General features: G+C 34.2%; 1 protein-coding gene across 1 annotated transcript; it reads left to right on the top strand.

Moving 5' to 3' along the window:
• The first annotated feature begins 1,921 nt into the window (after window positions 1–1,921).
• Window positions 1,922–11,506, top strand: LOC117914793 (DExH-box ATP-dependent RNA helicase DExH12-like). The gene is given in 5 exon segments (XM_034830266.1): window positions 1,922–2,030; window positions 2,422–4,626; window positions 4,629–5,404; window positions 7,421–7,810; window positions 7,920–11,506. Coding segments are annotated over 4 exon segments (6,531 nt in total). The 5' UTR covers window positions 1,922–2,030; window positions 2,422–2,444; the 3' UTR covers window positions 11,103–11,506.
• The last annotated feature ends 2,578 nt before the right edge of the window (window positions 11,507–14,084 follow it).

Here is a 14,084-nt window from a genome sequence, read left to right as displayed (position 1 = left end):
CAAAAAATTATTTTTCAAAATTTTATAGCGATATTGGTTGTTTTTCTCTAAAAATAGGTTTTAAAAACAAAAGAAAATCATTTTTAATAAGTAAAATTTTTTTTCAATGATTTTAAAAATGAATAAAAAATAATTAAAAATAATCAAGTGAGACGTAATTAATACTTTAAATCTAATTTTTAAGAATAATTTGGAATTAAAATTTTTATTAAATAATTATAAATTAAATAAAATTTTCAAAATACTTTGTTATACATGTGACAAAATTTTTGACTCATTTATATATTAAAAAAATGATTTTTTTAAAATTCATTCAAAATAAAATAATATAAAAAATTTTAATTTTAAATTATTATTATTTATTTTTTTAAAAAATAAAATAATTATGATTTTGTGAGGATGTTAATGTTTGTATTTTTATAACATTTACAAAAAAATATATAATTTATAATTTTATTATAGTATTACTATTCATTTTTTTTATTAAAAACTATTTATTTTTAATTTATTTGTTATTATAAAATTATTTTTTAAATAAAACTTAAATTAAATTTATTTTATATTATATAAATTGAATTTATAATTTTTTTTTTACAAAATCAAATTTAAAAAATAACTCATCAAAATAAGTTTTTGTTTTTTATTTTTATTTTTTGGAAAGTAACTTTAAAAACAATTTATATTAAAGAGAAACAAAATATTTTATATTAGAGATTAATTGAAATCTCACTTACAAGTAAGATAAATTTTCATCAAAATCGTTTTTTATTTCATTTGCATCACCATTTGAGTCATCCATGCATGGAAATGAATGACAAAATAAATAAAATGTTTTTTTTTTTTTCTATTTCTCATTCCCACATACAAAAAATGTCCTTAAAGCATAATTAGAAAAACTTACGATAATCCCCATCCATCTCCATGGACCATAATTAGGATATTTTGCCAACTACAATCTTTTCCTTAACAATGCCACTAATCTATTCACTAATTGAGTCATTAATCCATGACATTATTTCTCACACACTAATGCTAAATGATAGCTTAGTGGATTTATTACTAAAGATTGATAAATTAAAGTCATTTCAATATGGCCCTTTAAAATACATCTCCCCAACTCCAAAGGAAAACTAACTAATAGGAGAGATTTTTCCACAACTAGTTGTAAGATTATCTTATGATTTTGACAGCCTAGGTCGTAGAAGTGTGTCATCTTGCCATAGTTGAAGATGAGTATATAGTTGTTACTAAAGTAGTGGAAGAAATCTTATGATTGAAGGGTTTTATTATATAAACGGCTTTGAAACAATATAAGGTGTATTGTGATAGCCAGAGTGATTTGAATTTAAGTAAGAACACTATATATCATTCCCGCGCTAAGCACATTGATGTGAGATATCACTAATTAAGATATATAGCTGAAGAAAAAACTACTTAGCTAAAAAAGATTCACACCAATAAAAAAGTATCAAGTATCTGGTGAATCATAAGTAGAAGTTAGGGTTGTACAGTAAAATGATTTATTCGAACTACATGTGATGAAATTGTAATCGATATTCCTCATTTATGTGCTAGAGGGGAAGATTGTCGGGCTAAGCCCTTGATAAGCCCATTTGTTCATCAATAACTTAAGCCCATTTACAATATATAAATGCAACTTTTTTTTTAATTGTAAAAAATGAGATATTTTTTAGGTTGAAAAATATGGAAGGTTATATTTATAAATTTAAGATTATTTCGCCAATTAATTAAATAATCCTTAAATAAAAGTGTGACCTAGCAAATGAAGTTAAAAATATTTTAAAAAATATAAAGTAAAAAATAAAAAATAAAAAATAAAAATGAAAACGAAAAAGTCTCGGGGTATACTTATACCGTATATAAAAGGAAAGTGAAAGACCGCACCTGAGGCTTAAATTTTTCTCTTCATTCTGAAGAGATTTTCTCCACATTCCTAACCCCTCGTCTTCTTCATTCGTTCTTTCCACTGCAACCTTAAACGCCGCCACAAATACGTCGACGCCGTGGCTGTGAGTATTATATTCCATCTGCAATTTCCTGGTTGGTTGTTTCAGTTGGTGTGAATTTTGTTTTAGCCTTTTTTGCAAAATAAAACCTAGCTAAACCCTAGGAATATTTATACTTCTTTCGGTTTCTACTGATCTTGTTATCATGTTGGAATAAAAACTAGATAAACCCTAAGACCTCTAAAAAAAGCTGTAGTTCAGTTGACGGGAATTTTGTTTTAGTAGTTTATAGACTGAAACCTCGTTAAAACCCTAGGGCATTTACATGTTCTTTCAATTTCTGAGGGTTTTGTTTTTATAGTAGTCTATTGAATAAAATCTAGTTAAACAAATGCTAAGCTTGAAATAGCTGGTTTTCATCTAAACACTGGATCTGCTTGTTGCTTTGATTTAGGGTTTTAAATTTGAGATACCGAGATGGCACATCTGGGTGGTGGTGCGGAAGCACATGCCAGGTTCAAACAGTATGAATATCGAGCCAACTCCAGTCTTGTTCTAACTACTGACTCTCGTCCTCGCGACACCCATGAGCCCACTGGTGAGCCCGAATCACTTTATGGAAAAATAGACCCTAAAACATTTGGGGATCGGGCTTACAGGGGAAGGCCACCTGAGTTGGATGAGAAGCTCAAGAAATCAAAGAGGAAAAAGGAACGTGAGCCACAAAATGCATCTGAACCTGTGCTGAGTCGGCAGAGCAAGAGGCGGCGCATTCAAGAAGAAAGTGTTCTATCTTCTACAGAAGAAGGTGTTTACCAGCCCAAGACTAAGGAAACTAGGGCTGCTTATGAGGCCATGCTCAGTGTTATTCAACAGCAACTGGGTGGGCAGCCATTGAATATAGTTAGTGGTGCTGCAGACGAGATATTAGCTGTCCTTAAAAATGAGACGGTTAAGAACCCTGACAAGAAAAAGGAGATCGAGAGACTGTTGAACCCAATACCAAACCATATATTTGATCAGTTGGTTTCAATTGGGAGGCTTATTACTGATTTTCAAGATGGTGGTGATGCTGCAGGACCTACTGCAGCTAATGGGGATGATGCTCTTGATGATGATGTAGGTGTTGCTGTTGAGTTTGAGGAGAACGAGGACGAAGAAGAGGAGAGTGATCTTGATATGGTCCAGGAAGATGAAGAGGAGGATGATGATGTGATGGAACAAAATGGTTCTGGGGCTATGCAGATGGGTGGTGGGATTGATGATGATGATATGCAAGAAGCGAATGAAGGTATGACTCTAAATGTTCAGGACATTGATGCATATTGGCTTCAGAGGAAGATCTCTCAGGCTTATGAACAACAGATTGACCCGCAACAGTGCCAGAAGCTTGCAGAAGAGGTACTTAAGATACTTGCTGAAGGTGATGACAGGGAAGTAGAAACTAAGCTTTTGGTGCATCTCCAGTTTGATAAGTTCAGTCTCATTAAGTTTCTCTTGAGGAATCGGCTGAAGATTGTGTGGTGTACCCGTTTGGCAAGGGCTGAAGACCAAGAAGAGAGGAAGAAGATCGAAGAAGAAATGACGGGTTCTGGTTCCGATTTGGCTGCTATTCTGGAGCAGTTGCATGCCACAAGGGCAACTGCTAAAGAGAGACAAAAGATCTTGGAGAAGAGCATTCGAGAAGAGGCTCGACGTTTAAAGGATGAGAGTGGTGGCGATGGGGACAGGGATAGGAGGGGGCCTGTTGATAGAGATGCAGAGAGTGGTTGGTTGAAGGGACAGCGTCAATTGCTTGATCTTGACGGCATTGCATTTCATCAAGGTGGTTTTTTGATGGCAAATAAGAAGTGTGAGCTGCCAACAGGGTCTTACCGACATCATAGTAAGGGATATGAAGAAGTTCACGTGCCAGCACTGAAGGCGGCAGCATTAGGACCAGGTGAAGAGTTAGTAAAGATATCAGCCATGCCAGACTGGGCACAACCTGCTTTCAAAGGGATGACCCAGTTGAACAGGGTGCAGAGTAAAGTCTATGAGACAGCTCTTTTTACAGCCGAGAATGTTCTATTATGTGCTCCCACCGGGGCAGGGAAAACTAATGTGGCAATGCTAACCATACTTCAGCAGATTGCATTGAATAGGAATGCAGATGGGTCATTCAATCACAGCAATTATAAGATTGTCTATGTGGCACCAATGAAAGCTCTTGTTGCCGAGGTGGTTGGCAATTTGTCTAATCGCCTGCAGCATTATGATGTCAAGGTGAAAGAGCTTAGTGGAGATCAGTCACTGACCCGTCAACAAATTGAGGAAACTCAAATAATTGTCACAACCCCAGAGAAGTGGGATATCATTACTAGAAAGTCAGGAGATCGCACCTATACACAACTTGTGAAACTTCTTATCGTTGATGAGATCCATCTTCTTCATGATAACAGAGGTCCTGTGCTGGAAAGTATTGTTGCAAGAACCGTTAGGCAAATTGAGACTACAAAAGAGCATATTCGGCTGGTTGGTTTATCAGCTACACTTCCTAACTATGAAGATGTGGCACTGTTTCTACGTGTTGATCTTAAAAAGGGATTGTTCCACTTTGACAATAGTTACAGACCTTGCCCTCTTGCTCAGCAGTACATTGGAATCACAGTAAAGAAACCCTGCAGAGATTCCAGTTGATGAATGACGTCTGTTATGAAAAAGTTATGGGTGTGGCAGGAAAGCATCAAGTTCTTATTTTTGTCCACTCAAGGAAAGAAACAGCCAAAACAGCTCGTGCAATACGAGATACTGCACTTGCTAATGACACTCTTGGGCGATTCTTGAAAGAGGACAGTGCAAGCCGAGAGATTCTCCATAGCCATACTGAGTTGGTCAAGAACAATGACCTTAAAGACCTTTTGCCATATGGTTTTGCAATTCATCATGCTGGGATGGCTAGGGCAGATCGTCAGCTTGTTGAGGAACTTTTTGCTGATGGACATGTGCAGGTGTTGGTCTCCACGGCAACTCTTGCTTGGGGTGTCAATTTGCCTGCTCACACTGTCATTATCAAAGGGACCCAGATCTACAATCCAGAAAAAGGAGCATGGACTGAATTAAGCCCTCTGGATGTTATGCAGATGCTAGGTCGTGCAGGAAGGCCTCAATATGATTCTTATGGAGAAGGAATAATCATTACCGGCCACAGTGAACTGCAATACTATCTCTCTTTGATGAATCAACAGCTTCCTATTGAAAGTCAATTTGTCTCTAAACTGGCTGATCAGTTGAATGCAGAAATTGTTCTTGGAACTGTTCAAAATGCCAGAGAAGCCTGCAGTTGGATTGGGTACACCTACCTGTATGTTCGCATGTTACGAAATCCTACACTCTATGGTTTGTCACATGATGCTCTGACAAGAGATATAACCTTGGAGGAAAGGAGGGCTGATTTGGTAAGCATCATTAGCATCTTTTCAATTTATGTTTTTATTTTATTCTGTTCCTGTCACTTTCTTTGCTGCTTATTCTTTCATTTGTTACCATTTACCTTCCCAGATTTACTGGTAGATCAGGTTGGAAATTTTATTGAATTTATTCTATTATTTCCAAATGAAGATAATGGAAATATAGGACAAACATGGGATATCACAACAATTAATACAAATTTGCCATTGCCATGTTGAAGCAACTTTAATGCAGAAAAGAAATGAAGAAACAGTTGTTCTGCCCTTAAGTTAAAGATTTTGAATGATTTCACCCCTCTCATCTCTTAAAAATATATTAAAGGTTGGGCTGAGTGCACTCACTGCAATATTGTTTAGAATTATAATGAACTGAGGCGCCATTGGTTTTAACAGAAAAAGCTTTTACGATTTTTTTTTTCAGGAATTATGATATCCATTTATCTCTATGGATATTATACAGTGCAAGGTTAAAAAACATTACAACATATGTTCAGCTTATCCTTGGAAAACAAAAATCTTGGCAAACAAAATTCTTTTTTTTTTTTTTTTCTTCAGGGGAAATTTTCCTGGGATAAAATTTTCTGTAGAACACGTGGAGGCTAATTTATTTTTGGTGTGCAGTGACCCTATATTAGAAGCACAATATACCAAATGATATCTCTGCTATAAGATGCAATGCTAACAATAATAAAATGTTTGACTCAAATATAGGATTAGTGTTAGTGAGAGAGTGTGTTTTGTGTGCTTTTTTGAGGTGTTTCTGTTTTTTGTTTTGATATCCTTTGTGTACCTCCCTTGTAATTGGGGTGCGCCTCCTGCTCTTTGATTGGCGTATTTTATATATAATTGTTTGCCTATCAAACAAAAAAATAAAAATTAGGATTAGCGTTTAGTAGACTATGTGAAGTGCATAGAGAAACAAGGGATTTGTCTCATTCAATAAAAATATACAGATAAGATCTATTCAAGTCATTATTTATTTCACCTCTGTAGGTTTGTGTTCTTTTCTGCTTTCTTGAAACCTATGCTGTAGTTACTGAATAACTGGATGGAAATCTTAGTTAAGGATCATATTTTTCTAGGTCTCTAACACTGCTTCTAGCTCTTGTGTGGGACATTTCAGCTCATAAAATGCATTCTATACTTTTGTTGGCTTTGATGAATATTCGTGACAAATAGAGAAATGGTATTCAGCTGTCCTAGACAAGGTTTTCATTTTTCATTTTTCCTTTTTTAAGTAAAAAAGAACAAACCATTTCATTGCATTGAAATAGTAAGTGTAAAGAAGGGTGAGACTATCCATGATTTGACCAAAAGAAGGAAATTAGGTCTATGATAGTCCGAAAAAGTGACTCCAGCTGCTGCTATAAAAAAAAAGTAAATGGTTAAATCAAGATTTGATACAAGGAGGCAAAAAATCTCTTGCCAAAGAAACAAGATGCTTTGCTAAAGCATCTTACATGATTGGCTTAGTGAGGGTCCTGGCACAAAGAAAAATCTAACTGTAAGTAATAACTACTATCAACCATTTAGCAATCAAATTTTTGTGAAGCTCTTGCTGTCTTAGTCATCGGATGTAACAATGGCATAATCTTCCTTCACAAAGAGATTAAAAACTCCGAAAGCTTTAGCTTGCAACCGACTCTACCAAAAGGGCCAGAATCTATACTTGAATTCTGAAACCTTCTCCTGTAGGTTTTGAGAAGGGTCTTACCACTATACCAAAAATGCTTCTGCTGTACCCAGGTTTATTGTAGAAGCTTTGTTTTGTATTACTATTTGACCCATGGGAATTCAACTTGGTTCTATTCAGTGTTCCCATTTTTAACAAGTTTACTTATTTTATGATGACTTTCTTGTTGCTTTTAAGTATTCCTGCTCTGTCTTTCTGATACTCTATTCTTTGTTTGTTTAAACATGTGATGGTGGTTTCTTTTAATTTTCTACCATTGTTTTGTGATTATACCTATTATATATGTTGATATTGATCTAATGTTTTTGCAGATTCATTCCGCTGCAATCATCTTGGATAGAAATAACTTGGTTAAATATGATAGAAAAAGTGGATATTTCCAGGTCACAGACCTTGGCCGTATTGCTAGCTACTACTATATAACCCACGGGACAATATCGACATATAACGAGCATTTAAAGCCAACTATGGGTGATATTGAGCTTTGTCGGCTATTCTCGTTGAGTGAAGAATTTAAATATGTAACAGTGAGACAAGATGAGAAGATGGAACTAGCAAAGCTCTTAGATCGTGTTCCTATTCCCATCAAGGAAAGCCTGGAAGAACCTAGTGCCAAGATTAATGTTTTGCTCCAAGCATATATTTCACAGTTAAAGCTCGAAGGGCTTTCACTAACATCTGACATGGTGTTCATAACTCAGGTTTGTAGTTATCATGGATACATTTTTTTTCCTTCCATTTGTTATTCAATGTTGGATGGTGTTACTTCTGTTTGTTCATTGTGTGTTTTTTTTTCCCTCTCTTTGGTAGAGTGCGGGACGTCTTGTACGGGCTCTTTTTGAGATTGTGTTGAAAAGAGGATGGGCACAATTGACTGAGAAGGCTTTGAACTTGTGCAAAATGGTTAACAAGAGGATGTGGAGTGTCCAGACACCACTTCGCCAATTCAATGCAATTCCAAATGAAATTTTAATGAAATTGGAGAAGAAGGATCTTGCGTGGGAGAGGTATTATGACCTTTCATCACAGGAGTTAGGAGAGCTTATACGTTACCCTAAGATGGGCAGAACCCTTCACAAGTTCATTCACCAGTTCCCAAAACTTGACCTTGCAGCACATGTTCAGCCAATTACTCGTACTGTTCTTAGGGTGGAGCTCACTATCACACCAGATTTTCAGTGGGAGGATAAAGTCCATGGGTTTGTGGAACCTTTTTGGGTTATTGTGGAAGATAATGATGGGGAATATATTCTTCATCATGAGTATTTTATGATGAAGAAGCAGTATATTGATGAAGTCCACACTCTGAACTTCACAGTGCCGATCTATGAACCATTGCCTCCTCAATATTTCATTCGTGTTGTGTCGGACAGATGGCTTGGGTCACAGTCTGTTTTGCCTGTTTCCTTTAGGCACCTTATTTTACCAGAAAAGTATCCACCACCAACAGAGCTGTTGGATTTGCAACCGCTGCCTGTGACTGCATTAAGAAATCCATCATATGAAGCCCTTTATCAAGAATTTAAGCACTTTAATCCTATCCAAACTCAGGTTTTCACTGTCTTGTACAATACGGATGACAATGTTTTAGTTGCAGCACCTACAGGGAGTGGGAAGACAATATGCGCAGAGTTTGCTATTTTGAGAAACCATCAAAAAGGATCTGAGAGTATAGTGCGTGCTGTTTATATTGCTCCCATTGAAGCTCTCGCTAAGGAACGGTATCGTGATTGGGAAAGGAAGTTTGGAAGAGGTCTTGGAATGCGAGTGGTTGAATTAACGGGGGAAACAGCAACTGACTTGAAACTGCTTGAGAGAGGTCAAGTAATAATCAGCACCCCTGAGAAGTGGGATGCTTTATCTCGCCGCTGGAAACAGCGGAAGCATGTTCAACAGGTTAGTCTCTTCATTATTGATGAGCTCCACTTGATCGGGGGGCAAGGTGGTCCTGTCTTGGAGGTGATAGTCTCTAGGATGAGATATATTGCGAGTCAGGGTGAGAACAAGATCCGTATTGTGGCTCTGTCAACTTCTCTAGCAAATGCCAAGGATCTTGGGGAATGGATAGGGGCTACATCTCATGGCCTTTTCAACTTCCCTCCTGGTGTGCGTCCTGTGCCCCTGGAAATACACATTCAGGGAGTTGATATAGCTAATTTTGAAGCGAGGATGCAAGCAATGACAAAACCAACATATACTGCAATTGTGCAACATGCCAAGAATAGAAAACCTGCTATTGTGTTTGTGCCTACAAGGAAGCATGTACGACTTACTGCTGTGGATTTGACGACATACTCTAGTGCAGATGGTGGAGAGAACCCTACATTTCTCTTACGGTCTCCAGAAGAACTAGAGCCTTTTGTTGGCAAGATTCAAGAAGAAATGTTGAGAGCCACTCTACGTCATGGAGTGGGTTATTTGCATGAGGGCTTAACTGGTATGGATCAGGAAGTTGTGTCACAGCTGTTTGAAGCTGGGTGGATTCAGGTTTGTGTTATGAGTAGTTCATTATGCTGGGGAGTGCCATTGTCAGCTCATTTGGTGGTCGTAATGGGAACCCAGTATTATGATGGGCGCGAAAATGCTCACACTGATTACCCAGTTACTGATCTGTTACAGATGATGGGCCATGCCAGTCGACCTCTATTAGATAATTCTGGGAAATGTGTCATCCTCTGTCATGCCCCTCGTAAAGAATACTACAAGAAGTTCTTGTATGAAGCATTCCCAGTTGAAAGTCATTTGCAGCACTACCTGCATGATAATTTGAATGCTGAAATAGTTGTTGGAGTCATTGAGAACAAGCAAGATGCTGTGGATTATCTCACTTGGACATTCATGTATAGGAGGCTCACTCAAAATCCAAACTACTACAATCTTCAGGGAGTTAGTCACAGGCATCTTTCTGATCACCTTTCAGAAAGTGTAGAGAACACATTGAGTGATTTGGAAGCAAGTAAATGTGTTGCAATCGAGGATGACATGGACCTCTCACCGTTGAACCTTGGCATGATAGCATCATATTATTATATCAGCTACACTACCATAGAGCGTTTTAGTTCTTCTTTGACTTCCAAAACAAAGATGAAGGGTCTTCTTGAGATTCTCGCTTCTGCATCAGAGTATGCACAAATTCCAATACGACCAGGGGAGGAAGATTTGATTCGAAGGTTGATTAATCATCAGAGGTTCTCTTTTGAAAATCCTAAATGCACAGATCCACATATAAAGGCAAATGCGCTGCTTCAAGCTCACTTCTCGCGGCAAATTGTGGGTGGGAATCTAGCATTGGACCAGCGAGAGGTGCTCCTTTCTGCTGGTAGATTGCTTCAAGCAATGGTTGATGTCATTTCCAGCAACGGGTGGCTCAACCTGGCTCTTCTTGCTATGGAGGTGAGCCAAATGGTGACACAGGGCATGTGGGAGCGTGATTCCATGCTTCTGCAGCTTCCACACTTCACAAAGGACTTGGCTAAAAGATGCCAGGAAAACCCTGGCAAAAGTATAGAAACAGTCTTTGATTTGGTGGAGATGGAGGATGATGAGAGGCGGGAGCTCTTGCAGATGTCAGATTCACAGTTGCTGGATATTGCAAGGTTCTGCAACCGCTTCCCCAACATTGATATGACATATGAGGTGCTAGACAGTGAAAACTTGAGGGCTGGGGATGATATCACATTGCAAGTCATGCTCGAACGGGATCTTGAAGGGAGAACAGAAGTGGGATCAGTGGATGCCCCCAGGTATCCTAAAGCCAAAGAAGAAGGATGGTGGCTTGTCGTGGGTGATACCAAAAGCAACCAATTGCTGGCTATCAAGAGGGTTGCCTTGCAGAGAAAGTCGAAAGTGAAACTTGAATTTGCCGCGCCTGCAGAAGCTGGAAGGAAGTCGTATACTCTCTATTTCATGTGCGACTCATATCTGGGTTGTGACCAGGAATATAGCTTCTCTGTCGACGTCATGGATGCTTCTGGCCCTGAAGAAGACAGTTGAAGAGAATGAGTGACACAAGCTGTGGATTTTTCAACTTGGTGGAGACGATTGCACCCAAACACAAAAGGTATCACCTTGTTTAGTAAATCTGATGGCATTCCAGTTTTAACTTTTATTGTTTCTTGCTCCTGCTACCCCTAAAATTCTCATGACTCTCTAAAATGTTACGTTGTTATTTTGAAGTGCAGCAGTATGTTAGTGTAAACGAGAACTAGACGTTTCAGAAGCAGTTGTAAGATGTGGTGCAAGTCTAAACCCATTTGTGGGGTTGAAGCAAATTTTCTTGGTTAAATTTTACAAGTTATTTTTCTTATATGGTTGTTGTCAAGGATGTCCAGGGCTAATGTCAAAGTCTACATGCACCACTTGATATATAAAGTCCATTTGGTAGTGATTGGAGGAAATCTTTAGAAATGAGAAACACTTTTTAAAATTTGTCAAATATATTCATAATTTATTACTTTATGGGAGACAATAAGAAACAACATCGTTAAGGACCTGTTTGTATATTGTTTTAGAAAGCAGTTTTTTATTCTCTAGAATTTAAAAAAAAAAAAAAAGATGTTTGATTATTAAAAAATAGAAAATGGTTTTATTGTTCTCAAAACAAGAAAAGAAGAAGATATTTTTGGATATTTTTTTTAATTGTTTTAAAAAATAGTTATAAGAATATGGAGAAGGATTAAAAATATGACACTTCAAGAAATGTTATTTTCAAAACATATTTAATGATATAAAAAAATACTTTTAAAACATTTCAACCATAAATAGACTTTTGTTTTTTCTATTCCAAAATCGTAGAGATGACAATTCATGTTGGTGGGTCAGTGTTTATATCTTGTCAATATTTAGGTATTCTACTACATAGCTCAATTCAAATCTGACACAAAATAATCATGTAAAAAACATAAACTCGTATATTACCTAAACAGGTAGTACGTCGTGTAACCCATTTAATCAACTTAATTATTAGGTTAAGTTAGTACTTGTATATGTCTACATCATTCATGTTTCAACCAAGTATGTTTATGAATTAATTGATTTATTTATTTAAAAATAATTTTAAAATATGCCAAATATAGGCTAAATGGTTTAAAAATATAATTAGGTTAATAGCAAGATTACTAAATAGGTCAATATGGGTCAAATTCATGTTACTTAGGTTGACATAAAAATTACCTATTTATTTATTAAACTGGTTATGATCCCCACCTAATTGTTTGAGAACCTTTTTTTTTTATATAGAATTATTCTTGATTAAACATAGGTTTTTTATTTTTTTTTAGGAATAAAATTTTATTTGAAAACTCAAATATAAAAGTATAGTTTTCAAATAAATATTTTGTAAGTTTATATATATTTTCAAATATGACAAATAGTTTTCCTACTTATTCTTGATAAATATATTATAAGCTTATATATAATACAAATATTTTTTTTATACTTTATATTTTTATTTTTTCCACCATATTAAAATAATTGAAAATATTTTAAATTTATTTCAAAAATAATTTTTTTTTCAGAATATATATATATATATATATATATATATATATATATATATATATATATATATATATATATATATATTAAAAATAAAATAAAATAAATAAATTTTGTCAACCATGTTTTTTGTTATAAAAAATCTAAAATTATTTTAAGAATGGTTTCGTAGAATGTATTTGATTTATAAAATTTGTTTTTTAAAGAATTATTAAATATACCTCCATAATTTTATTTTTTTTACATAAAATATATTTTAAAAAAATTATAATACAAAATAAATTTATAGGATTATTATTTTACTAAATTTGAAACCAAATATGGTTTCATGTATTTATATTAAAGATGTGAATGAAGTTAATCCTTACTTTTTTTTTTTTTTGAAATAAGAAGTGTTTTGAAAAATAATTTTAGCAATCTAATTGTGTACCAGAATTATTAAATACTTAGCTTAAAAAGGTAATAATTTCTAATTTTTTTTTTTAAAGAAATTAAGGTATTGATTTTTTTTAAGACTTCAAAATTTAAAATTTTTAAAAATAGTTTTTAAGTCCTTTCTTGATTTATTTTATTTAAAAAAAGTTCCAAAAAGGGCTGTTCAGTAAAACTTAATTTTTATTACCTAATTACTTAAATTTATTTTAAGTTAAATTATATTTAAATTGTTGACTTAAAATTTATTATTTAATTTTTACTTTAAGTGTTAATATTGTTTGATAAAATTAAATTAAAATTTATTTTAAATCATCAAATTAACTTATTTATCTTTATAAAATATAATTAAGGCAAAAGAGGTCGAGTATAAAAAAATGGTCAAAGTAATTAGGACAAATGAAGATAAATATAAAATAAAAATGTTGGTTTAAGAATAAGTTAATTATTTTTACTTATTACGTAAAAGTTGTTTTTTTTTTACTTTAAGTGATACCATTAAGTTATTTTATCAAACATATTTAATTTATTTAATAATTTAAAATAAGTTATTAAATCACTTTAAACTATTAAGTTGGTTTATCAAACACCCATAAAGTCGTAAATTTTTTTTCCTTTTTTTTTTTTTTTAAGAAAATGTATCAAAGAAGGGTTTATTTTTAAAATTTTTGAAAATAATAATAATAATAATTCTCAAAAATATATATATATATATATATATATATATATATATGTAAAATATGTTCCTTTTTATATTAGGCAAAGTTTTTATGTGACCAAATAAGCCATAAGTTTGGTATGATTTAATTATCTTATTTATTCAAAATTAAATTTTAAAATAAAGTAAATATGACTTAAATGAATTATAATTATAGTCAAGTTAATTAACAGGCCAAGTCGGATCAAATTTTTATTTATTAAGCAAATTATACTATTATACTCAATCCTGTGAAATAAGTCTTACACTCAATCATGTCGGTGAATTGCACCGAACTTTATCATATTTGTACTCGTAGACATCTTTTATTTATCATTTTTTAGAAAATA

Source organism: Vitis riparia, chromosome 5, assembly GCF_004353265.1.
Source record: "Vitis riparia cultivar Riparia Gloire de Montpellier isolate 1030 chromosome 5, EGFV_Vit.rip_1.0, whole genome shotgun sequence".
Lineage (NCBI taxonomy): Eukaryota > Viridiplantae > Streptophyta > Magnoliopsida > Vitales > Vitaceae > Vitis > Vitis riparia.
Note: the sequence above shows the minus strand (reverse complement) of the source record. Positions and strands in the feature narration are given on the sequence as shown.